The 24,758-nt window shown below is 39.1% G+C and overlaps 3 protein-coding genes across 6 annotated transcripts in view; 1 reads left to right on the top strand and 2 right to left on the bottom strand.

Annotated features, from left to right (window-relative positions):
- LOC135474023 (copper-transporting ATPase 1-like) overlaps positions 1 to 12,092 on the bottom strand; it is a 33,218-nt gene extending 21,126 nt beyond the window's left edge. For both annotated transcript variants that reach the window (XM_064754004.1, XM_064754005.1), the window contains exons 1-2: positions 11,981 to 12,092; positions 5,373 to 5,515 (exon numbers count right to left, since the gene is read on the bottom strand). In XM_064754004.1, the coding sequence (XP_064610074.1) occupies positions 5,373 to 5,477 (105 nt within the window). In that variant the 5' untranslated portion in view covers positions 5,478 to 5,515; positions 11,981 to 12,092. The remainder of the gene's footprint in view (positions 1 to 5,372; positions 5,516 to 11,980) is intronic.
- A 266-nt stretch (positions 12,093 to 12,358) lies between these two features.
- LOC135473100 (GDP-Man:Man(3)GlcNAc(2)-PP-Dol alpha-1,2-mannosyltransferase-like) lies at positions 12,359 to 18,231 on the top strand. Of its 2 annotated transcripts, none has more exons than XM_064752916.1 (4): positions 12,359 to 12,391; positions 15,011 to 15,256; positions 15,710 to 16,644; positions 17,207 to 18,229. In XM_064752916.1, exons 1-4 carry the CDS (start codon positions 12,360 to 12,362, stop codon positions 17,476 to 17,478), a joined length of 1,485 nt encoding a protein of 494 aa, XP_064608986.1. In that variant the 5' UTR covers position 12,359; the 3' UTR covers positions 17,479 to 18,229. The 2 variants fall into 2 exon arrangements, with proteins under 2 accessions (XP_064608986.1, XP_064608985.1); XM_064752915.1 differs by having other exon boundaries at positions 12,380 to 12,463; positions 17,207 to 18,231.
- A 2,370-nt stretch (positions 18,232 to 20,601) lies between these two features.
- On the bottom strand, positions 20,602 to 24,758 carry LOC135473101 (uncharacterized). Of its 2 annotated transcripts, none has more exons than XM_064752917.1 (2): positions 24,667 to 24,758; positions 20,602 to 21,253 (listed from the first exon to the last, which is right to left on the bottom strand). In XM_064752917.1, the coding sequence occupies exon 2, from the start codon at positions 21,232 to 21,234 to the stop codon at positions 20,608 to 20,610; it is 627 nt and encodes a 208-aa protein (XP_064608987.1). In that variant the 5' UTR covers positions 21,235 to 21,253; positions 24,667 to 24,758; the 3' UTR covers positions 20,602 to 20,607. The 2 variants fall into 2 exon arrangements, with proteins under 2 accessions (XP_064608987.1, XP_064608988.1); XM_064752918.1 differs by lacking the exon at positions 24,667 to 24,758 and adding an exon at positions 21,854 to 21,880.

Genomic DNA, 24,758 nt, shown 5'->3' with positions numbered 1-24,758 from the left:
TGGCCCCTGAACATGTACAATCATGTGTAGCCTGCTTGCATAGGCTTGCAACATTACTACATGAGTTTTACGCAATTAAGCATATTATGTATGCATTTTTTAAGGTAAGCCTACTTCAGGAAGTCTGCAAACTGCAGTAGTGAACTTCGCAAATATACCGCCTACATACCTGTACATATACATGCAGTACAGATGTTTACACAAGGACAAAGATGAGAAAGCCAGTGAAGGACACATATTGGTGGGGAGACAGGGGCAGAACAAATCCGGATGGGGGAACACTGACTAGGAAAGTGTTTGCAGGGATGTACCATGTAAACAGCCACAGACATCACTACAACATTTCCCTCCTCAAGTTTTAATCCCTACGCCACCCTCCCCTCTGACATACACACAACTTTATTAGTTAATCTACAAACACCCTAACACCGTGATAAAATCATGAAATAAGAGCGCCAAAAAATAGCATCTAAATTACAGTATAATACCTTAATGACAAAATAGAATGTTACATGAGAGCCACATCCATTTACCTTTGGTGAGCTCCCAAGCAAACAATCCTGACTAACATCTAATTTCAATACACTCATAAAATCCACAGATTATCTGAAGTTAGGACAATCTTTGTGGTAACCCACAATTGAAATTTAGCCTTGTGTGCAGTGTCCTTGTATTGACTTGAAGGGTTATTTCCCTTGAATAACTAATGGGCTAAAGACATCAGTCATGACTGATCTTCAGCTCCATCAGGGACGCTTATACATGTACAGTCTTAACTTTCCTTTGTAATTATGACCTAAGGTAACCTGATTCAGATGAACAAGAACAAATAACTGAGTTTTCGACCAGTGCTCAATACGATATCACGTTAGTAACAATTTTTATTTTTATTCAAGCAAAACCCCAAAAGCTGATTTACAATCCTTATATACATGTAGGACAAACTGCTATATGCGAATTTAAATTCCTACACGTTATTTTCAAGCTGCTTACACAATTGGGGCAATCACAATGATATGACAATTTTCTGTATTGATACATCTGTCGTTAATATATCACGAATGTCCATGTATTCTTTGAAAGGAGTTTTGCTATCTGTTCCTTTCATATAACATGGAGCTAATAACTAAACAATGAGCATTCCAGTACGATTTGACTTTATTAAGGTGACTTTTAAAATAGTACATCTAAACATTACCCAGTAGTAAAATAGCCACAGTCTCAATTTGCATGTGACAGAATCAACATACAACACAAATCACACATTCAGACTTACCAGTAGGGGAGACCAGGTGTACTTTTGAGCATCTCGGTCAGAAAATCTATGCATCTTTAAATAATGGAAAACACTTTTGAGAGTGTTTGAAAACATCTGGACATTTTCTAGGAACTTTATCATAGTTCTGATTCTGGATTCAGACAAAGGAGTAAAAATCCCAAGCAGTGGTTGAGCAGGCAACTATGTCAAGTAACACCTTGAACAGCTCTCATCTATCTCCACCTCATCCCCCCCCCCCACCCCACCCAAGACCAATACAGGTAAATGTGTGCCTTAAATACACAGGTGACAGAGGCTTCATTGATTTGCACCCCCCAAAGCCTAACACTCTGAAAAAAGAGGCACAGTGACAGTGGCAAAAATGAAGACACCATCTAAGTTTCATATCAGAAATAATGAAACATTTCCATTTGTTATTTGTTCTTATATATAATGTACTGATAAAAATTTAGTTACAAGAGATGGCCGAACATGATCTTCATAGCTGGTTAAGTTTTCAACAAAAACTTGTCTACACTTAACTCAACTCATAAAATTACCCTCAGCACTACAAACTGACTCATCTGTCAACAGACTTGACACAACAATTTCAAATCAATTATGCATCAGTTCCTGACCACTGACAAGCACCACACAGCTCCAACTGAACAGACATCCAATCAGAACCATGATTATGGAATCTGTTACAATTTGGACAGCGTTGTCAGTATTGACATAGCCCCAGCCGTTGACAAGTCCAGGCGAGGATGACAGGATATGTCCCCAAGACAATACCTGACTTTGTCAAATTTATTCATCAGCACATTGTCCCTACACCCATCACAGTCCTGTGTAGCTCAAATAATGCTCTGGTGAGCTCAGCATTTCTCCCATAAACAAGCGGGAGAGCGAGCGACTCTACAAATTCCACGTCCAAGGCTCATTCTGAACTCGCACCTTGGCAAAAATGAAACGCAAACACTTTTAACTTCTAGGCTTCTTCCTGTTTCCAGTCTCTGAATAACACACAACATCGTCTGAATAGCATGACGATGCTATGGAAGTCTAATGATCATAAGTTTCATATAACATTACACTAAATACTGAATTTAGAAACAGTTTAGAGCCCTTCCTTCCCTACTGAGAGAAGTAACTGGATAGTAGATGTAGGATGGATAGGTCAGAAAGACCATCACAGACACACAGACAGATATGCTGATAATATCACATTTACAGATAAAAATGTCCTGTAAAACATGCAGAGGAAAGTTGGAAAATCTCAAAAGAGTTGTCTCCCTTTATTCAACAAACCTGAAGCTCTAACATTAGCACAAAGTTGAACGCCTCTGTTGTCTGAAGATCCTGGGGCCACTTTCACAAAGATTTCGTACTTGTACGATATCGTACATATAGGACAAGGGTACGTCAACACTGACATACAAAATATCGTATGCCAAATGTACGATAAAAAAAATGACATACGCCGCTTTGTGAAAGTGGCCCCCTGTACTACATAACACTAAAGGTAAGTCTAAAGTTACACGTACTTACACCAACATAACAGTCATGACGTGCTATTCTCTGAAGGGCATACTTGTGAAAAATGACTGCCTAGCTCAGTTTGCACAACTTGACAGTGTTTATGTTTCTCCCCTCTGTGTAACTGAGCCGATTGATTACTGACTGGTTGACAAGTGAGAGAAGCAGTGGTGTTAATGAGTAAATACAAACTGTGTCTGTGAAAACAGGGTCAGTGCCAAGGTCTATTAGACTCTGACAGAGAGGGGAATGTGTACTGAGTGCACACCTTTAGAGTTCAGCCTTCACACTGACTTGACACCTCACTCAGCTTTTGAGTTCTCTGCCATATACAACATTTCTACATGCATTCAACCCTAATACTTCCATTTTTCATTCTATGTATATATACATGTATAGATTTACTCGAAAGAAAAGCTATAACACCGCCCACTTTTCTGCAAGTATCTCGTATTATGTTTGCTCTTCAACCTATTAAAATATAAAGATTGGTAAACTTAATCCACATCCCAAAGTGCTCCACAACACATTGCCGTGGAATTTTAGTCATGTTTAAAATTTTTTAATGACATTAAACACATCACTCTACTTGAGGAGGTTCAAAAGTTTAAAATTACAGTTAATCAGGTCTCAACGTCAACACTTAATGTTTAAAAGCTTCATACAAATTACTAAACATATGGGAACAAAGCATGCTCTCAGAAAGGTAACATTCACAGCCATAAAGTAAGTTTAAAGCCCTACATATGACAGGTTTGGCTTTAGAGTCAGCACTTTACCAGTTAACACTGAAGATGAGAATGTTCCGTGATCAACTTCCGGCAAATGACATCTCAATGATGCAGTTTTGGATGGGCTTTCCTACATACATGCATAACTAGTACCAGTCATTACCTACAATGCTCTATATACACACTGTATGTCTGGCCACTGTTAGATCTCTCAACATAAATGTCACAACTTATAAGACTGCTGCACATATAAGATGATACGACAGCTAACAAGCCACAATCCGACCACACACTTGGCTTTAGAATTTACACATTCATATACAAATTCTAGAGCACCCCATGAGACCAGTATTTTCTCTCTTTTTTATATAAGACATCAAGGATGTGATAAAACAGCAGGAAAATCCCACTGGTTTGTCACTGTTAATGGTGTACCTGTCCACATTTGAAAACCCCTTCCTCTACTGTTTTCCATGTTTAAGCCATTTCAACACATCCATCTACCACCAGGGGCAGCTAACTGACATGACAATCAGCAGGCTGAACAATAAAAATGGGAAATGTAACGGCTATTTTTGACAAGAAGTTATGATAGGAGCACAAAAGCAAATGTTTCCTTTGTATGATTGGTTTTTCCTTTCACTCTGCAGTTTTATTTTATTTTTTTAAATATATACATCCCCGAATTCAGTCTCAGATATGTTCATATTTTGCAGGTTCGTGTCTATGTGTCTAGTATGTGTATGTGCCAAGCAGCACTCACACAGTGCCACTTGTAAAATTAACTTGTCAAAGGAAACAAGAACAGGCTGCACTTCAGACACAATGCCTACACACTGGGATTCGTCAAATTCTAGAAATGGTATGAGATAGTGTCATGTTATGACAAATGGCACCACGTGAACACTGCTTTAAATTACTGATGTCATAAAATGACTGAGAAGAGAATTACGAATACTGGTAACAAGCATGTTCCTCCCCTTTCATTAACGTTAGGATAAACATTAAGCAAAAATGAAAAAAATCTTCTGTTTCACTTGACATTAGCCTTTTTAAGTTTTCATGCCGACAATATTTTTCTGCAATCTCAAATAAGAGCAAACAATTACTGTTGTGATTTGCTTCGAATTGCACTTGCATGTACTTCCCTTTGCAAGAGCACATGAACAAAATGTTAAGTATCTGCAGGTTAATGAACAAACCTTACAGAGCTCAAATATCGGTAAGCAGGGGTCCAGACAAGCAATCACTTCTATCTGGCTTATTCATATATACTGCATGCATCAACATTATGAAGAAAACTGTATGGGTATACTTTCCACCATAAGTCAGTAATTTCAATCTTTGATATTAATGTGAAAAACTATGGTAAAATACAAGTAAAGGTACAAAAATGAATACCATTCTGATAAACTTTTTAGACAAAAACTAACATTCAATCACATGTTAGATAATCCCTTTTATCAACATGTACCCTAATTCCTCAACCTTTTCGCATATGAAAGAGCAACTTTCTGTGCATTTCATGCACATTTTTAATTTGGTTTTTGAGACAAAACTACATTGGTTGGATTGGCCAGTTTCAGAGCTTCACAAAAAGTAGACTGCATAGTTTTATCAGTCAACACAGAATAATGCCTTCAGAATATGCTTGAATAAATAGCTTGCAAACATGTGAAAAGATTGAAATTTACAGTACATGTACATAATACAACTGGTAGGATGAAACTGAAATTACTCTTTCATCTATCATAGATAACAAAATACACAAACAAGCAACTGGCACATCAATTTGGTAATCCTGTAAAATAATCCAAAACCACATACATGTAAACTGGCCCTACCTGAATCTTGTTCACCCCTTTCTGTCGGGAGATGTTCATTTCAATGTTACGGACACAGGACTGGCAGGTCATCCCCCGCACGTCAATAACAGTTGTCCTCTCCATGGTGAGCTAATCACAGCCCGGCCACTCGCTCACGTCACCTGAGAGTCAGAACAGGCAAGAAAACATGTCACTACAACTCCCCTCACCGAACTCTACACACCTTCACAGCTTACAGGCCCATGTTGACTTCTTAACTCTACTAATGTCTTACGCAGGTGGAGGAAAAAATTAAAAACTACAAAGTGGAATTGTCGTTGTTCTCCACAGGGCCTGTCTTTATAAGAGATTAGATCACTGTACGCCAGGCATGGGGCTTCTTGTTCTGCCTCACAGCACAGTCACTCGGCCATGTTAGCCTACAAGAGCAGATTTGTGACAAATTTTTAAATTAAAGGGAAAAAAGACAAACAAAAAAAATTACCAATTCACCTCAAGCAATGGTACCCATTCATGAACTGATTTTTTGTTTTGTCATAGTACCAGCCTTTCCATTGGTTCTTTCTCAGAACTTCCGCAATTTACAATTAAATTTAAAACCATGTACGGTGAGTGAAAATATGTTTTCAAGACCATATGATAAATTGAAACTGTTATCATTCATATGTGTCATGTGATACCAATGAGAAACAACCATTTATATATTAGATAGTGCAAGTCCATACAGTCATATGTGAATCTGAACACATGATCAAGACAACTGTAATTTTTTAATACATGTACATACAGGATCATGTGCACATATCATTTGCATATTAATACATGTATATATATGAGAGGGAATTCTCTTCAGGGCAAAAAGCTATACATGTACATATTAAACGATTCAAGTAAGTATACATATAAACGAAGAAATTAATGTGAATTAAAAAAGATTTGTCTTTCCCCAGGTCAGAAAAGGTAAATGTCTTCCCCCCTGGCAAGCTCAGTCGAAAAAAAAACATTGTCCACAAAAAATATTGTCTTGCCCATGGTACATATATCTCTTTTGACTGATTAAAATCAGTAAAATGTAACCAAACCAAACCAACTAAAGGTTTATAACCGACAAATAACCTTTTCACAGTCACGGATAATACTGGTGTTCAACTTGACCAAAACTTAAGCGGACAAATTGTACATACGTGTAAAATTCTACCTGAGAATATTGTTGGGTGTTTTTTGGCCTAATTTTATGTGAATTTTATACAACAATGCTAATGTACTCATTAGAAGCCCTGCATGTGAGACGCCAAGAGTGCATCATCATATGATTTCCTGTCTCTGCACACCTCTGCCATTAGAACCACTCCACAAGGCAAAGTGCTAGTCCATGTGGAGATCCTACAAAATCACATGCAGATCTAGAAATCATGGGCCAACTGGCTATGAGAGGAAATGCCTAATCCCGACAAGAAAATTACATCAGAACACCGTGTTTCCTGACCTTTACAAACCACAGAACTAAACATAGAATTTCTTTATCCCAAACAAAAATATTACATGTACTTGATAATGCTCTGTCAATAACAACTCTAATTAACGAGGTAACTAAAGAGGGTCTACGGTTGAGAGTCAAAGTGGTCAGTTATGATGACCACATCAAAGTCTATTATAGCCTCCCTGGTGAGGTAAGCTAAGCCCCTTTGGTATGTCCATGTACTGTAACCAGTTCATCCATATTAGAGTTAATATATTTCTCTTCTGCCAGCACTACTGCATGCCAGCATTATGGTGGGAGGAAACCGGGCAGTGCACAAAGGAAACCCATGACCATCAGCAGGTTGTTGACAGGCCTTCCCATATACAGTCAGAGAGGAAGCCAGCATGAGCTGGACTTGAAAGCACAGCAACCCCACAGGCGTGCTAACCACCTCGGCCACGGAGGCCCTCCACAGTTAACTGACAGTCACAAGTTAATGCTGTTGAATTTAAAGTACATGTATACTAATCATGCATATACATGTACACATATGAATTGCCTGTATATGATGAAGTTTTTGACACGCCTCTTCCACGGGTTACATGTACACACTTATTTACTGACTTATTTATTCTACTCAAGAATATTTCACTAATACAACGGCTGCCAGCAGGATGGTAGGAGGAAACTGAGCATACCCAGGGAAACACCCATGGCCATCCGCAGGCTCCTGGCAGCTAAATCTTCCCATGGACGTCAAGTACATACTGGTATGCAAAGTGTGAAAAATACATACAGATGTACACTGAAGTGTGTGCGTTCTTTTACGAGTAAAAAGTAAACCTAAGAGCCAAATGAAGAGACATTCAAAATTAATAATTACATGGACATTCCTGGGATAATTACCAAAAGTAATAAATCATTTCCTTACATACAAAGAGCAAAGTCTGATGAGGCACACAGTAGCTACATCCAATATGTTCTCTGTGGTGAGAGTAATATCTGAATCAGACTAGGAACATATATACATGTACATTACGTTTATTCCTTCTGCCATTATGCCCAACACAAATCCCACTTCTTTCCAATGATTATATATATTTATTATATTGACATGAGATTGGCTGGAATGATAAGGTTTTATGCTTTGTTAATTCTTAAAATTTTCTAACCCGAAACATGTAAATACATTCTTATTTGTATATCCATAACCAGAGATGGAATGTATGTTGCATTATACATGTGTATTGTCACTGACTATGCAAAATGGTTGAAGTCTTAGACAAGATACTATAGCACATCTCAGTCATTACAATTTTAAATTAAATGATTTGGACTGATATTATTGATGGAAAAATAGAAACTTTTTACATGTAATGCCTGCTCTTATTTTAATTAGATTTTGGGGGTACAGAAATGTTAACAATTTGAAAGCATATCATCATTCATGAGATTGGCATGCCCACAAAAAATATCTTTTCACACACAGTACAGGCGCATTTCTTTGCCTTGTGACCACAATTGTTAACATGTATCAATTAGTGTAATGGGGTATGTGCTAATCAAACACCAGACAGGCTCGTAAAAGTGGGGACATCAGAGAGTGTCGTGGCTTTGTTTGCTCTACCTGGGTTTTAACATCACTTGTCCTTCTGTACCTTGAATCTGGCGAGTATGCGAGGAAATGACGTCAGTACAACACTGAGAGTCATGCCCAGCTCACCAGGACACAGGGCATACCTGTATCTTTCACTACCAAGGAACAGAATACCACATGCTGCCCTGTTAACCTACACGACACCTGCCTGTTAGCAATACATGATCATGTAAGATCACCCCAAGTAGCTCTTGCTACATGTATATCCTTCTACTAACCCTGTGCATGGGTGTTTCTAAACTCAACCAAAAAAAAAAAAACAGCTAATGAGCAAGGAACATTTATCCTCTCTGATAAATGAACCGACATTGTATCATACATGTACATTATACAAAAATTTACTTCTAAATGCCTCAAACTTTATGATCATTCAAAAGAGAAAGGATACATCTGATGAGTAATGGCAGTTAAATACAAGTATGATATGCTTGATAATTGGGAAACTGTTTCAAATGGTTTAAAGACTACAATTTGTTGATGTACCACCTAAAAGATATGATATATCACAAAATGTTTGATATAACAGACAAAAGATACTATGATACAAATAATATTTTGTAACATACATTTTCTGTTCAAGAATACAAAAATATGTTTTCATGGTTGAAAGATAAACTGCACAGAGAGCCAAATCAGCCAATCTTGATGGCATATTTCCCCATGATCCAGTTGTCATCTCGTCAGAAACTGCTCTGACATTAGGTTTGGGAAAATTTTATTTGGCCACGGTTGGTCCGATACCAACGTCAGAGTGTGTTCCATCTAAAACCTAATGCAATAACTACCCCAGCATCATTTTTCATAAACATAAGACCCGCATCCACTTAAATCAGTTTTAATATAAGCGATTAATTAACTACTTACTGAAACGGAAGTGACGCATGTGGTGCATATAGGCAAGCAACAACAACAACATAATGCTGCTGTCAGAACACACCATCTGGCGATATAAGGAATGAATGATTATGGCATAACAGCAGAGCTGTGATGTAGCTACCTGCCAAAAATATATATGCATCCCACAGATCAAAGTACATCCATCATTGTATAATGTGACACAGTTAACTGAGTCTTATTTGCATAAATTCATATGTTGTTCATAGCAGAATGAATCTGTACATACGGCGTATAGCCTTGTAGGCCTACTCTGTAATGTTTTTTAAGCAGACTGTTTTGCTGGCACATCCCTTCTGGTACATGTATGTAAGTGGACTTTTAATTTTATTATATTAGGTAAGTGAATAACTGACGTGACTGAGCATGCATTAAACCTACTATCTGATTATATAAAAAAAAAAATATTACATTTTCGATGTTGTATTATTGTGTTCCTTTCATTTCTCAATCAGTGTGAGATATGATTCATCATTTTACTGAGATACACGTATTTGATATTTTCACTATATGTTCTATATCATAGTTCTTCCAACCCCTTCCCCTCTCTCTAATGAACACAATATATGCACAAATTTCAAAAACTCTGGGAATAGGTTTGTCACTTCAGTTAATATGATGACCAACAAGTGCACTTGCTGTGCATATGAATGTGGACACCTGAAACTGAAGCCAAGAACAACTTAGGCCTATAACTCACATGCACCACATGCGTCATTTCCATTATACAAATTAGTTCTTTAAAAATTAGTTGCTTATATTAAAATTGATCTAAGTGGGTGCTGGTCTTATGTTTATGAAAAAGTATCTATGAACAACTGAAACCCAGTCTAAATTCGTTAGTTTTGTTCTTTAAGTTTGCAGACACTTAACGTTGACCGGTTATTTCCTAGGCTGCATGGGCCCCAGATTCCTTGGAGAGTTCTCAAGGCAATCAGGTATACTGAACTGCCTACCTTGATATACTTTGACAAGGGCAGGTAGCTACATTCGGTTTTTGAATGGAAAGCACTCTAATCTTGGTTTGGGGCTAGCCTAATGAATTAGACATTGTAAGCTAACGGTACAAGGTTTAACAGAGGTCCCTTCCCAAAACCCTAGCTGGGGAATGATCTGCATCTGGAACTTCCTTGGCGTTCTCTACCTGATATTTTCTTAATCAGCAATCCCTGACCATGGGATCGCACTTTTATTGGACCACTCGTGGATTTTTCGTTTGTCCTGCACAGGTGGTGATTGTTATATGTTAGGAATAGCCACTCAGCATGGCAAAAAGTCTTCATCGTGGAGAATGCTCGGCAAATCATTGAGAAGGGAAACATGACCCCATATTCCAAATTTTGCCATTTTTTTTTTTTTTGGTCTTAAAATAAACGACTTGAGAAAAACAGAAGCCAATTGCGGTCCAATAAAAATGTGATACCTTTACCTAGGATTTTGCTGACTGAGAAAATGTCATGTTAGAAACATTATGGAGGTTTCAACGCACATAAGGAAGTACCCACTGTAACAATACATCCTCTACCTCTGTTAGACGATGTATTGTTAGCATACAATGTCTAATGCATTAGACATCAGGCTGGTTTGGGGCCATCCTCAGGGGTAGTTGCAGAATGTAACTCTCTGTATCGACAAACACAAAGTGTTGGGACGGTTGCAGCGAATAACTGCTTCTAATGTGTTGGATCACCGGTAAGCCACATTTACTGCATCTGGACACGCATTAAATCTTCTCTAGCGTAAATTGCTGTCAACCGAGTGGTCCCCATAATCAGCTAACCTGTTCTAAGTTTTGCCAAACCAAAAACAATCCATGACCACCACACAAATTCATAAATAGAATAAATGCATTTTCGGACACTACACCCACTGTGGCCATAAGCCGTTTGTCACCATTCTAATCACTTGTGAGAATGAATGAGGCTGAAGCGATTAGCACCATCTAACGACAGGGGGAGTGCAACAGCCAAATAGACGCCTCGACTTGCCCAGTGTTACTACAATGATTGCCATAGGTATTATCTCCCTTTAACAACTTTACCTTTTTCTGCGCTCACATCAATCACAGAACGAGACGCCACAGTTGTCATGGATCATTTTTGGTTCAGCGAGACTCAGAACAGGTTAGCTGATTATGGGGAACATTCGGTTGACATCGCTTACGCCAGGGAAAATTTAATGCGTGCGTGAAGATGCAGTAAATGTGGCTTGAATTCGATTCAACACATTAGAAGCAGTTATTCACTTCGTGTTGATCGATACAGAGTTACATTCCGTAACTACCTTGGGGGAACACACTTCCCCCCCCCAACCCCACCCAAGTCCAAACCCAACGTCAGAGCAATCATGGCCTATCAGTGACTAAAAAAACAGCAAAAGCATTAGCCTAGTCTTTACAACTGCCAAACTGGGCAAGCTCAAAGTCTGAAATAAAAATCGAAACCGACAGTGACAGTGACACAGCAGTTTTACTGTCGAAGCAAGACCCAAACACTGACAGACTTCAACTTTAACTGTTCAAAACAACGACGACAGGCGATGTGGCATTCCCTGATCTTTATCTATTAAAGCAACTTCCTTCATGACATATACCAGCAGAAAATAAGCACTTACCTAATGCTTTAATTACCGTTGATACAGACACGCTCACAGCCACGGGATACCACTTCTTTTTTTTTTTTTTTGGCGCTGTGAAATCGTAATACCCAGCACAACACCAACATCGAACAGGAAGTAAGGCATATGAGTGACGTAGAGAAGAGAATGGTTGGTGTGTTCGAAAATTGTTTCATAGGTTAGCAAAATCTGCGTTGTTAAATAATTATGGCCCAAAAGCAAAAAGTTCCTTGACCAAGAGTGCAAATTCCAAGCAATGTTGACAAGAAGTATTTTTACTTATGTTCAATGTCAACATTTCACTCCATTTCAGGAAGTAGGTAATGAGGTCAGACCATACGGGTCTCAGTAAACGTCCTTGACCTGTAGACGGATAATGCCAGACAACGTGGTACACGTTTACCTCTGGTACGGTAACTGACTGAACAAATGGTCAATGTCTGAGGACACCTATGAAAATTTTCAGCGGACAGTATATCAGTTACGTTATATTGTAATAGGCTTTGTTAATTTTCCTAGGGAAATCCGCATCATTATGTTTTTCATGTACAGGTATCTTTCTTATTAATCTGTCATCAGAGATTAGTTCATGCATGGAGGACCGTGTTAGATGTGAGATCGGTTGGTCATGTTTCCAGCTTAAGGCTTCTACATTAACCATGTGTTTCTGAAAGCTAAGCTGGGAAGAGTGAAACAGATCTCAGATCATAATCTGAAGCTTGTTTTGTATCCATTGTTAGAACGACGCAGTGCTCCTGATTAGGAGCGTAAGGCGTAATTTTCGCCTTTTAAAATGCCCAGTACGAATATAAGTGAAAAAAAAATAGGAGCAACAAGTACGCATAGAAAAATTAAGATACGCCTGAGTTTCTAAAAGCGTACGTACAAGTTGATAGGCAGAATCACGCGCGTGTTGAATATGGGAGATAACTCTGTATGGGTAAAACTGTGCAAAGGAGCAGGGTCAATCATTGTGCCTACCTCCACTCTGGTACTCTGGTACCCTGGTAAAAGCAGCAACAAACAACCAATGACAAGCTGGACGTGTATGGAAGTTCCAGATTTTTGAAAACCTTCACGAATTTCTGTACAGAGCATGTTGTTGTTGAACACTGCTCAATGTGATAACTTGCATACAAACCATCCCTAAGCTTTTTGTGTGCATTGTTTGTAAACTTTATTTTTATAAATACGAGATTGTTTCCTCGAAAAGGTCAGTGTATGCATGCTGTGTTTTCTTGGACGCCGGAGGTAGCGCTCACACAGTGAGAAGAGTACAGGGCCAATCTCAGGACATTACTGAGGCTGAGAGAAGATAACATGTAAACTGCTAGATAGTTATTTTCAGTTCAGTTTTGAAATTTGTTTGATTGTCAAAAAAAGTTTTGAGAAGTTCCTTGACATCTGCTGAATCATTAAAACTCATCTTAAAATGCAAGAAAAGTTATTGACTTACAATGTATATGGCCTATATTATCAACCATGAGGAGGCACATGCATCCATGACTCAATAGGTACTCAGAAAAATTATCCAGTGCGACAGGTTTTTTCTCTTTGCCTGTTCAACATGTACCGTAACTGATCCAAGGCAGATTAATCCATCAGAGGCCCAGAATTTTCTCTGAATCATGATAAAGTTATGTATCTATCATAGCTAAAATGTTACAGGAAGATAAACTCCTAGAGGCAAATACCAGCATTAGGCTACTTGTAGGATGTGGCATAAATTGATACTCAGATCAAATTATACTTTGAGATCATTCACAAATGAGTGTAAATGTGTCATTATTAATGTTTAAAATTGTTTTTGTTAGCAAAATAACACTGGTCATATCAGTTGCACTTAAAACAAAGACAGCAAACAAAGAGGTTTAAGGAATGGAGACTGCCCCTGGGGAGTCGATTGTTTGAATTGTGTACACTGTATTGGAAGGTGTACAGGGTGTCCTAGAAGTCACACACCATCCAGGTTGAGGTTGAATGCTTGAGCTATAGAGCGGTGTGTCGCCCCATCTCTTCCAAACATAAAAACCAGCTCTTTCTTGTGCTGTTAGTTTATTATTTTATCTCTGAAAGAGAGAAAAAAAATAAAATCAGTATTAAGTCTGAAACACAGAAAAAAAAATGAAAATCAGGATGGTGCTCAACTTCTGGGACACCCTGTATATTATTCCAACTAAATGTGATTAAAAACAATACATCAATTTTTGTGAAAACAATGATATAAAAAAAGGATATCTAGGTATGTTATGGTCTAGTCTCACTGTAAATCTGTAATCTGGCTGTGTTCCTTTCTGTTTTGAGTGTTTTTATGTTTTGTAACACAGGGGAGGTAACACTAGCTTGTGTAAGAGTATTCATTAAACTGCTAACCTGGCCAGGATTTGATTTCTGTGTGTTGCATAGTAGTATAATGGGTTTGATCACTTCGTTGAAAATGTTGAACTTTTCACATACTGAATAGTCTGTGAACTTAATGATTTCATTAAATTAGTACTAATTGGAATAATAATCATATTTAAGGAATAATATCGGTGGCTTGGGCACGGAATTTTTTCCTGGAGCTGTGATCATAAGCTGTCAATGGCACTTTGGAAAGTTTTGTTCAGTTTAGCGTGTGTTGAAAAGCACTTGTCTTCCACCAATTCTGAGTACAAGTCTGTTAGTCAGACTATCCCAGAAGTTCCGGTGTCTTCCATGGCTCCAACTGTAAAACTAATGAAGTGAAAAATTTCTTATTATGTTGTTTGGCGTTAAACATCAATCAGGTTTAGAAAGATTCTCGTACATCTTTAAAAACACCATAGTAATCAACCAGCAAACTTTTCTTTGTAGATAGCATGGCTTACCAAATATCAGAACAGAAGTACAAAAGATAACGAAACAGTTATCATGTTAGTCCTGTTGACTGATCATAAAGTAATTAATGACCAATCTGTGTTTGACTCTTTCTGTTTCTGAACTGGTTTCTTGACATTCTGTGATATTAACAGCAAGGGATTAAGATTTGTTTTTCTTCCACTTCAGCTTTCTCTCCATGGTGCTGCATATCCTCTGCAGCTTGGTTGTCGGCTGTGTGGTAGCTTGTGTCCTCTTGTTTGTGACAACACGACATGTTCTGCGCTGGAAGTCCAGGCGCAACCTCCCTCACCTGTATACTGGTACATCAGATAACTGCCGGGTGCAGACTGTGGGGTTCTTCCACCCGTATTGCAATGCCGGGGGTGGAGGAGAGAGGGTGCTGTGGGTGGCCATCAGAACCTTACAGAAAAGGTTAGTACAGTATCGTAACTGAGTGTTCTGTTTAGAATGTACAGTGAAGTCAAAAATTTTGTATTTAATAGTTGAAATATAATGTCAGTATTAAACAGAGGCCAATGTTTGCTCAGTTGGTTAAAGTGCTGGCCTGTCATTCCTGTCAGGCCCTTTGACCAATGATTGTAAGCTTGAATCCAGTTCTTGCTGCTTTGGGCCAAGGAGGGCGATTTACTTCAGGCAGTCTGGATACCCATTAACTGACTACTATCATATGAGTGAAAAATTCTAAACTACAACACTGAACACAACCGTGCCGGCAGCTGACCAGGTATATTTGTTGTGCTAAGCTCAGTTCCCAACACCTGTAAACTTGTTTTGTGTTTATTTTTTATGTTTAATGTTTGACCAACTGGTAAGGTAAGTAAATGATCAACATTGTTATAATTTTGATTTCTCTCTGTATCTCAGGTACCCCAGCGTGCGATGTGTGGTGTACTCTGGAGACAAAGATGTAACAGGCGAACAGATTTTAAACAAGGCTCAGGAAAGGTTTAACATCACTATAGACAATCCTGTGGAGTTTGTATTTTTAGGCCTAAGAAATTGGGTGGAGGCATATAAGTACCCCTTCTTCACACTGTTAGGTCAAAGTTTGGGCTCCATGGTCCTAGCTATAGAGGCCATGTGGAAGTTTGTGCCTGATCTCTACATAGATACCATGGGGTATGCCTTTACCCTGCCTTTGTTTCGGTACTTTGGTGGTTGCCGTGTGGCGTGTTATGTCCATTACCCCACTATCAGCACAGATATGTTAGAAAAAGTCTCTCAGAGAACAGAAACTTACAACAACGCCTCCTTCATTTCACGCAGCCCTGTTCTTAGCTCAGTGAAACTTGCATACTACAGAGTGTTCGCTTACTTGTACCAACTTGCCGGGAAATGCTCTGAGCTAGTAATGGTGAATTCAAGCTGGACAAATGGCCATATATTGTCTCTTTGGCAGGCAGGGGACAGAACTCACATTGTTTACCCTCCCTGTGATGTCAGAGAGTTTGTAAAATTGCCCCTTCATGTAGGGATGGAGGGTAAAAAGTGTCACACTCTAGTCTCAGTGGCACAGTTTAGGCCAGAAAAAGACCACCCTTTGCAAATACAATCATTCCACAAGTTCTTAATGGGCGTACCAGAGAATGAGCGACAGAATTATACACTGCAACTCGTTGGCAGCGTTCGGAACATTGAGGATTCAGAGAGAGTGGATGGTCTAAGAAGTCTCTGTAAAGAATTGAATATTAGCCACTATGTGAAATTTAAGATTAATGTGAGCTTTGATGAACTGAAGAAACTCCTGTCAGAGGCCACCATAGGTCTTCATACAATGTGGAATGAACATTTTGGTATAGGTAAGTATGTTTTTACTACAATACACAATAGACTTCCCCAGGTGCTTGCTTTAACACCTTCTCCTGAAAATTTCGCACTCTTTTGAAATTGGAGGTAAATCTAGTGGGTTACTCAGTCAAATGGCAAGGTAAATTTACTCCATGAAACCAGTGGTTTTTGATGATTTTTGTACCTCCAGTTTTTAAGAAGATACCTCAGTGTTGTTTAAGGTTTCGTAAACTATATGTACAAAGCTGAAACGTACCAAGAAGTGAGCATGTAGTAAAGAATTGCTGGGAAAGCACTTAGTGAACTATGATTTTCCATGACACTATATGTAGATTATCAAAGGAAAAAGTCAATGTTGAAATGATTCAAACTTAATCTAAACTTAGTCAGTTTACGTTCTGGTGTACTGTTGACCTCTCTGGATATTTCTCTCCATCCATCCTAGAAAAATTCTGCTGACATAACGTCACACTTGGTATGAAAATGGTCAGGAATTCTCATCACAAAAATCACCTGTTACAAAGTCCACATTCAGGAAAATCTTGTCATTCATTTTCTGTTTTTGTTCCACAGGCATTGTGGAGATAATGGCTGCTGGGGCTGTTGTTTTAGCTCACAACTCTGGTGGACCAAAACTCGATATTGTTGTTGATTATGAGGGATCAAAAACAGGCTTCCTGGCAGATGATGTGGAATCTTATGCAGCTGCCATGGAAACCATTTTCAAGTTGACTCCAACACAAAGAATGGACATCATCAACAATGCCCGGCAGTCAGTAACAAGATTTTCAGAAGAACAATTTGAACTTGGCTTTTTCTCAGCATCTGAGGAATTTTTTAAATGAGAACACTGTTATTTTACTAAATGCAGTAACTTATTTATGCAAATAGGAGGTATCCTGAGCTGGAGCTTTATGGTAATTAAATTACTCAAGGTCACGTTCCTTGTTGGTTACAAGACCTTTGCTGTTAGATCACATGGCTGAGGTGGAAGAGTTCTGCTTCCCTTCCTGGCACTCCTCAAAAGAGGGCAGGCAAAGTACTGGTAAAGCTGGTATCCCACATTGGCTGAGTAGGTTCCTCCAGCTTGATCTCCTCATGGCTACAACCTTATTGTAAAGAGAGGCTTGTGGTTTTCCTCAGATTTCACCCCGCCATGAAAATGGCTACCAAAACACCAATGCAAGAAGAAAATACTGCTGTTTCCTTCGGCCACATCTTACATTTTTCAAAATATGCATCTGCCACTAAAAGCCAGTGCATCAGTATTGGGCTTGTTGAGTGAAAACCAACATACACGAACGTAAAGTAAACCAAAGTGAAACTGTAAGGAACAGATCATGCTTGGCTTTTTTCTCTGGTCCATTGATCCAGACTTCTGGGAGTTCACAGACTGCTATATGGAGAGGCTTTAGAGAGTGGCAAACCAAAAAGGGACAATGGAAATCATCTGTCAAAGCTCTCGAAACCGGTATTAGTGGCTTCACTGTTTGTTAATTTCTGTAATTGGTTGTTCTTATAAGAGTCGTTCTCGAGAATATTTCACTTACATCATGGGAGGAGGAAACAAGACTGACCCAAGCCCGATACCTCATTGACCAGAAGCGTTGTTATTTGTATTAGCAGTTCTGAATTGAAGAGATACACTTCTTGAAAGGCTTATCATTGTGAATCACATTCAAAATGATAGGACTGACACTTGAATCCGGTCTATTTGATAATGTGCAAATCTTTCTGAAGTGTGAAGTTGACTGTCGATTTGGTGGGAGTTTGATCTATGCTACTACTGATTTCTGTACCTATCGAGCAAAGAAAAGTGTTTTACAATACATGAAAGAGAAGTCAATTAAAACATAACCAACCACCGCCCGAGTACCCCGGTATATCAAGTTACCAGCTATAATAAGTGGCAACTTTAATCTGCCAAAACATTGACATTCCCGAACAATTCTTCCAAGTAGCTTCACAACAAGCCAATATCCTCCATCTACGATGGTCAACCTCAGAATACTGAATGAATCTTCGGCCCACAAAACAAACCTCAAACCATACAACAGCATTTAATCGTTCAAAAGTGCGTCTCCTTCACGCTCCGATGGTTTTCATGAAGTTATTGCCAAGCCATGAGAACAAAGCTGGAGGTTGCTCTAACTTGTATATACGAGAGTTTCTGAAGAAACAGAAGCACAGGCATTACCGTTTCTGTTGCTCTGGTGCTGGTTTTTGCTACATCTGTGTTACCCTTTCAAAAAGGGCCATTCACATTGGCCTATCGCTTAAGCCATGCACGTGGACAACAATACCCACAAAAAGTAAGTGGAATACAGAAAGCATATGTCTACGATCTCTATGACAACGAATGTAGCTTACACTAAACATAAGAACCTGCCTATGGGTGATTCACTGTCTTATTTCTTATGGTATAAGTGCCCAAACTCATGATGACATGAAGGCCTTAAAAGTTGTAGTTTCCTTGTTTGGCGTTCAGCATTAAGGGGAAGGTGCAACGACTGGTTGACCCGTATCAGTATAGTGACGAGTGGGGCAACTTACTTGCCTTCGGTAAGTCGTCTCAGTGAAGCAGCACTGATTAAGAGGGCGGTGGAAATCCGACTTGCAACAAGGAAACACATTACACGTACATGCATTGCATGGACTTTTTCGCCGTCATATGACTGAAAATTGTTAAGAGCGACGTTAAACTCTACACACACATTCACTCAATAAGGTTTCCATCACTAATATGGAAGAGCCGTAGACTGTTCTCTCTTAATAAGGCTTCTATCACTACTATAGAATAGCCGCGGTCAAATAACCGGATCTAATTAACACTATCTTCCAGTCGGAGAACAGTTCCTCAAAAAACAAATGCAAGTGTCTTTGTGAAGAACATGGCGTCAGCAAGCCATACTGATCCTGATCGTTATGTTTGATTCTTCACATCCATGCACAGGCATATTCTGGTTTCCGCGATAAACGCACGTGCTCTTGACAATCACGTATATAGCCACGGTATTTCTTTGCTGTCGTATTGTGTCTTGTTATACCCATTTTTAACATTTCACTCACAGTTGCCTTACAATCATATGTACCATTGTTAATGTATTCTTGAGGTTTTATTATGGCGAACTTTAACACACCTCAACATTATGTCTTTGTTTTCATTCCTTTCATATTTGTATATTTCAGACATTAATGTTATAAATGTAACTGTCTGGCCAAGCCTTCATTTTTCTAAGGATTGGACGTCATGGATGAAGTTTATGGCACCGCTATAGTGTTCTAGTAACAAAGTATTGAGATCATTTGATGCATGACAGTCAGTATACTATATGAGAGACCTTCATGATATCATTTGTCGAAGTGGCGTTGAACCCGATGTAAATTAACTGACACAACCTACTTGGATGACAATGTGGCCTCGCGGCATGTGTATTCCTTAAAAATTCCTAAATTATAGTAGATTATAACATGGGTCAATTATAACAATGCACGAAGACAATAAATCCATCTACGTTTAAAAGAATCGTCATCACCAAGTTGCGACAAGTGGTGTGTTTAAAGGACCGTATTTTCCCCTGATCGCTTCCATAACAAACCAAAGACTGTCTTCCATTCAAGACAGTTTTAAATTGTGTTATTATGAAATTTAACCGTGCATATTAGGAAAACTATGTTTCGTGTTCATTTTCAGATATTAGTTTTCAATTTATTGATTTATTTGATTGTTTTTTTTACGCCGTGTAACTCAAGAATGTTTCACTTTTACGAAGTCGGCGAGCATTATATGGTGGGAGGAAACAGGACAGAGAACTGGAGAAAACCACGACCGATAGCAGGTTGCTGAGAGCCCGTATTAAACTTATACGTAAGGAAAAATTTCCCATTAAATATGGGAGCCCAACGGTTCGCTCACTAGTCTTGAACCAGAGTTCAACATACCATGCCTGCGTACATACCGGTACACACTATAATCATTCTTTCTCCACATGAAGTTTTCCACAAAAATAACAAACCTTGGTTGCAAATGTCAACAAATACGGAATATAACCCACAAATCCCAGAAATTCCTGATCCTGAGTCGATATCTTATACGTAAACAAATTATCTTTTTCGTTGTTAACGCTGGTAAAATCCCAGTCTTCCGAGAACGCTAGTGAAAGTTTCGACTTGAGTTTGTCTATTTGATCTTTAATCTCGGGATCCCGGAGTCTTTGAATACTGCGACAGAATTGATCTATTTTGTCATATACAGCGTCATTTTCTTCTTTGAGTACCAGCAGGGCACCCCAGAAACCAAGGTATTCTTCCATTTTGTCCACCAGTCCCATCCTGGCCTTACCATTGGTGGAGATCTTTTTGGCCATGTCCAGGGTGGCTCTGTAATGGCGAATACAAGTAATGTGTTTGGGCAGGAGCTGTGGCATGCTAACCTGAACTGCTTTCACGGCGTCAAGAAAAGATTGATGTTTCCGATTGAACCAATCCATATAACGGCTACGTAAGACGTTCAGTCTGGCAAGATGGCCGGACACCTCTTTCTGTAAACGGCATAGTTCATTCACCTTACGATCAAATGCAGTCAGTATTGGCTTCTCCATGACACCGGCTTGAAGTTACCTGCGATAGTATAGAAGAATAAACCTTAATTGCAATTTTAAAACAGAATTCATAAGATTTTGAAGACTAACTAGTATCGTTAAGATTCGGCCGCTTTTGAACTTCACAGAAAATATAAAACAGCCTATTCAGATCAGATAATATTCCTATAATATGTCATAACATGCACAGTGTATGTGCTCTAATTTGTTAGTAATAACAGGTAGCAGCTTTGAGCAGAGAAATGGCGAAACCATGAAGTTATTCTTCTCACAACCGTGTATGAGCACTCAAAATGCAATTACATACCTCAGACGTTCTCGTACTGAAAAGACCTATGACCTATACAAACATAATGGCCCAGGAACAGGAGAACCTTGTGAGCATAAGAGAACGAGTTCGACTTGACCCACTTTATATATTCTATTTTACTGACAAGAGTAATTAAAATGCAAGTGATATTTGTGCTTGCTCATATTCAAGGTCTCAGTCACGCTGTCAACCCACATTTCTAAAAACGCTTACATTTCGGACGCGAAAGACGAATACTTAGGTGAGTGAGGATGGAAGAAGTTTGCACATTTGATAAAAGCTGGAAGATATTTTAGTGGAATGTCTTACCTGTGCATGCAACATATGTTTACGGTGGTAGAGCGTGCAGAAGTACTAAAAATTGCGTCTGACCACAGTGTGTACTTTACCCGTTTCCATGGTGTTGACAAGATACCATATGTTCCCATGGCAACAGAAACGGGCAGCACCCAGACTGATGTGGGTTACATGTAGTCACCTATACCTGGACAATAAACAGGCGAAGTCTATCCCGGAAAGGGGGGGGGGGGGGGGGAGGTGTATTGATTGTGCCACTAGAGTTTGAGTCTCATGACAATTCTGGCAGCTGGTCGTTTATTTTAAAGACAGACATGGGGGTAAGGGCGAGGTGATTAATCACCTGTGCGATGATTGGCATACACAACTGTGTGCTTTATATGTATGTAAAGCCCTAGCTTTAAAGATCTGGAGCTCTTATGTTTGGCGAATGAAAGGGGCAGGTTGTATTCCGAACCAAGACTATAAACCCTATACTTCATTTATGTCAATGGTAGGCAAGTCAAAAAAGCTTACAGTAAGTCAAAATCTACCACTGTAGGGGTAGATCGATAAACTTTATTGTTGAGTGATAAATGATTGATTTATTGGTTGTCTCGTGGGTAATAAAGTCACCGAAACAAACCCTTTTTATTTTTATGCACTGAGGAAAATTATTCATATTCGTATACGAGATTTACCTTTATAACCCATTTTCTACCTTGATAGAAAGACTTTTATGTGTGGACTGAATTTATAAAGTTTATGTATGTCAGTATTCGAGATAATTATACAAAATCTATTGTCTGTTTGCCCAGACCGGAGTAGGCACGTGTTCGGTGATTGGTTGATATGCAGATCGACTAAAGAAGCAACAACAATATACATTTAGCGTGTGAACAAAAGGATTTGGTCTCAATTCCATGCTATCGCAGTGTATGTACTCCAGTGTAAGTACTCGTATATCATTCTGTATCTAAATTAAACCTTGCATACGATCAGCTATGATACATTTCCGTTTAAGACGCTCAATATCTACCTTAGATCAAAACACAACGTGAGGAACATTACAGTTGATCCTTAAGTCGTTCAAGCAATCAGCCAAATAAGCCTACAACCCCGTTCAATGAGAGCAGCAAAAATGCTTGGGTCCTTTCATTTCCGCCGGTGGTCAAAAAGACATAAGCACGCACACTTTATCGACAACTTTATAAATATACCAAGTAGTGTTGGATTCAATTTTCATTTCGGGATGTATTTCTGGGGCCCGGCACGGCATAACTAAGGCAGGCATAAGTAACGCAACGCCGACCGGCTGCAACATAACCTCCCTATAGGCCGCAAACTGACGCCCATCGGCTGTATACAGTGGCCACAATATTGTCACGTTGTTGCCCCCACTGGACGTATTCGATTGTCATGTTGCGACCCATCGCCGCCAACACTTCATCCACCGGCCGCAACACGACGCCCAACGGTCCGAAGATGTATATGGACTATTACTAATTTTGCCATGCGGAGTCCCTATGCACGACCTCCTACTATACAGTAGTGAAATAATTTATGTATTTAATTGGAGTTTTACAAGGTATTAAGAAATATTATCCTTAGGGAAAAAAGGGCATACCTGCAGCTTGCTGGTAGACCTTCCCATGTGCGACCTGGGAGTTGAACTCTCAGCGATCGCATTGGTGAGAGGCTCCGGGGTCATTGGGCCTCGCTCAATGATAGTTTATGGAGACTTACTCATTGTGCTGTATAAAACTGCCTTCTCAAACTATATATATATATTATAGGGATTCTTAGTTATTATATAGAAGGGTTGGTTTTCTTTATTGTGTAGTGCGGTATAGGGCTAAATCAATCCTGAAATAAAAGGTGTGTTTGACGTCGTATATACAAGTTACCAAACTATGTCACCCAACAAACAGACCTATCACTTCCCCACACATTATCACCCATTACTAGGTGATGACATGATAAGTCTTCTGCCTTATACGTTAAGAACTTCCCATAAACATATTACTCCGGTGCCTGAACAGAAATGACGACATGATCAGCGAGATAAACACGGGAAAAGACTCGACAAGAAAATCTCGCTTAAATGTTAATTCTTACGTGTTAATCAAACTAACTGGTTAGTAAGCAGCATCTAAACGTCCGATATACAAAGAGTCTAAGCGCAGCTGGGAGCAAATGTTAACTGAAGACACGATATCCATTGAACTCGTGCATATATAACTAACAATACTGCTGGCCTATGTTTTATAGGTACCTTTTCTTACCTTATATAGGCATGGCAAAGCTTGAAAATATGCTATCTGTATATAGCAATCGACATTACCACACCATTTTACCAATGGGAGTTTATCAGCATTATCAAAGTGAGGGTTTATAGCTAGAAGATATCACAAGGAAAACAGTGCAACATTAGCAAAAAGATTAACGGATCGGTGGGTATACAAATTAATTGTTAACTTAGCTAACTGGTGTATTAAGGCGTATACCCAAGAATATTTCAACAATACGACGGTGCTCAAGTTCATGGGCCCTGGAAACCCGACAGAGCAAGGGGGATACTATACCACCCAAGGTATTTGACAAAACTTCTAGAATGAAGCTGATACAGAGCCATATAGCTGAAGTTGGATTCCAGCCAAGGCTGATTAGCTTCTGCGAAAATTGGGACTTTAGGAATCGTGACAGTCCTTCTTGGGTTACAGTAATTTGAACGAGCCAAGCGGCCAACATGTACACGAACCCCTTCACTGTGCACCGCTTTAAGTTTCCACGCGTCAAAAACGTTTGTGGTCCAAACTACATCAAGGACGCAATAATGAACTTACCTCAGTGTTCGGATTTCTGTTTTTAATGATGATAATTCCAAGGAATCACTCTATATGGTAACACTCTCCTTTTAACTCCACTTTGGAGTGCA

Source organism: Liolophura sinensis, chromosome 8, assembly GCF_032854445.1.
Source record: "Liolophura sinensis isolate JHLJ2023 chromosome 8, CUHK_Ljap_v2, whole genome shotgun sequence".
Lineage (NCBI taxonomy): Eukaryota > Metazoa > Mollusca > Polyplacophora > Chitonida > Chitonidae > Liolophura > Liolophura sinensis.
The sequence above is the reverse complement of the archived record's forward strand: the minus strand, read 5'-3'. Positions and strand labels throughout refer to the sequence as shown.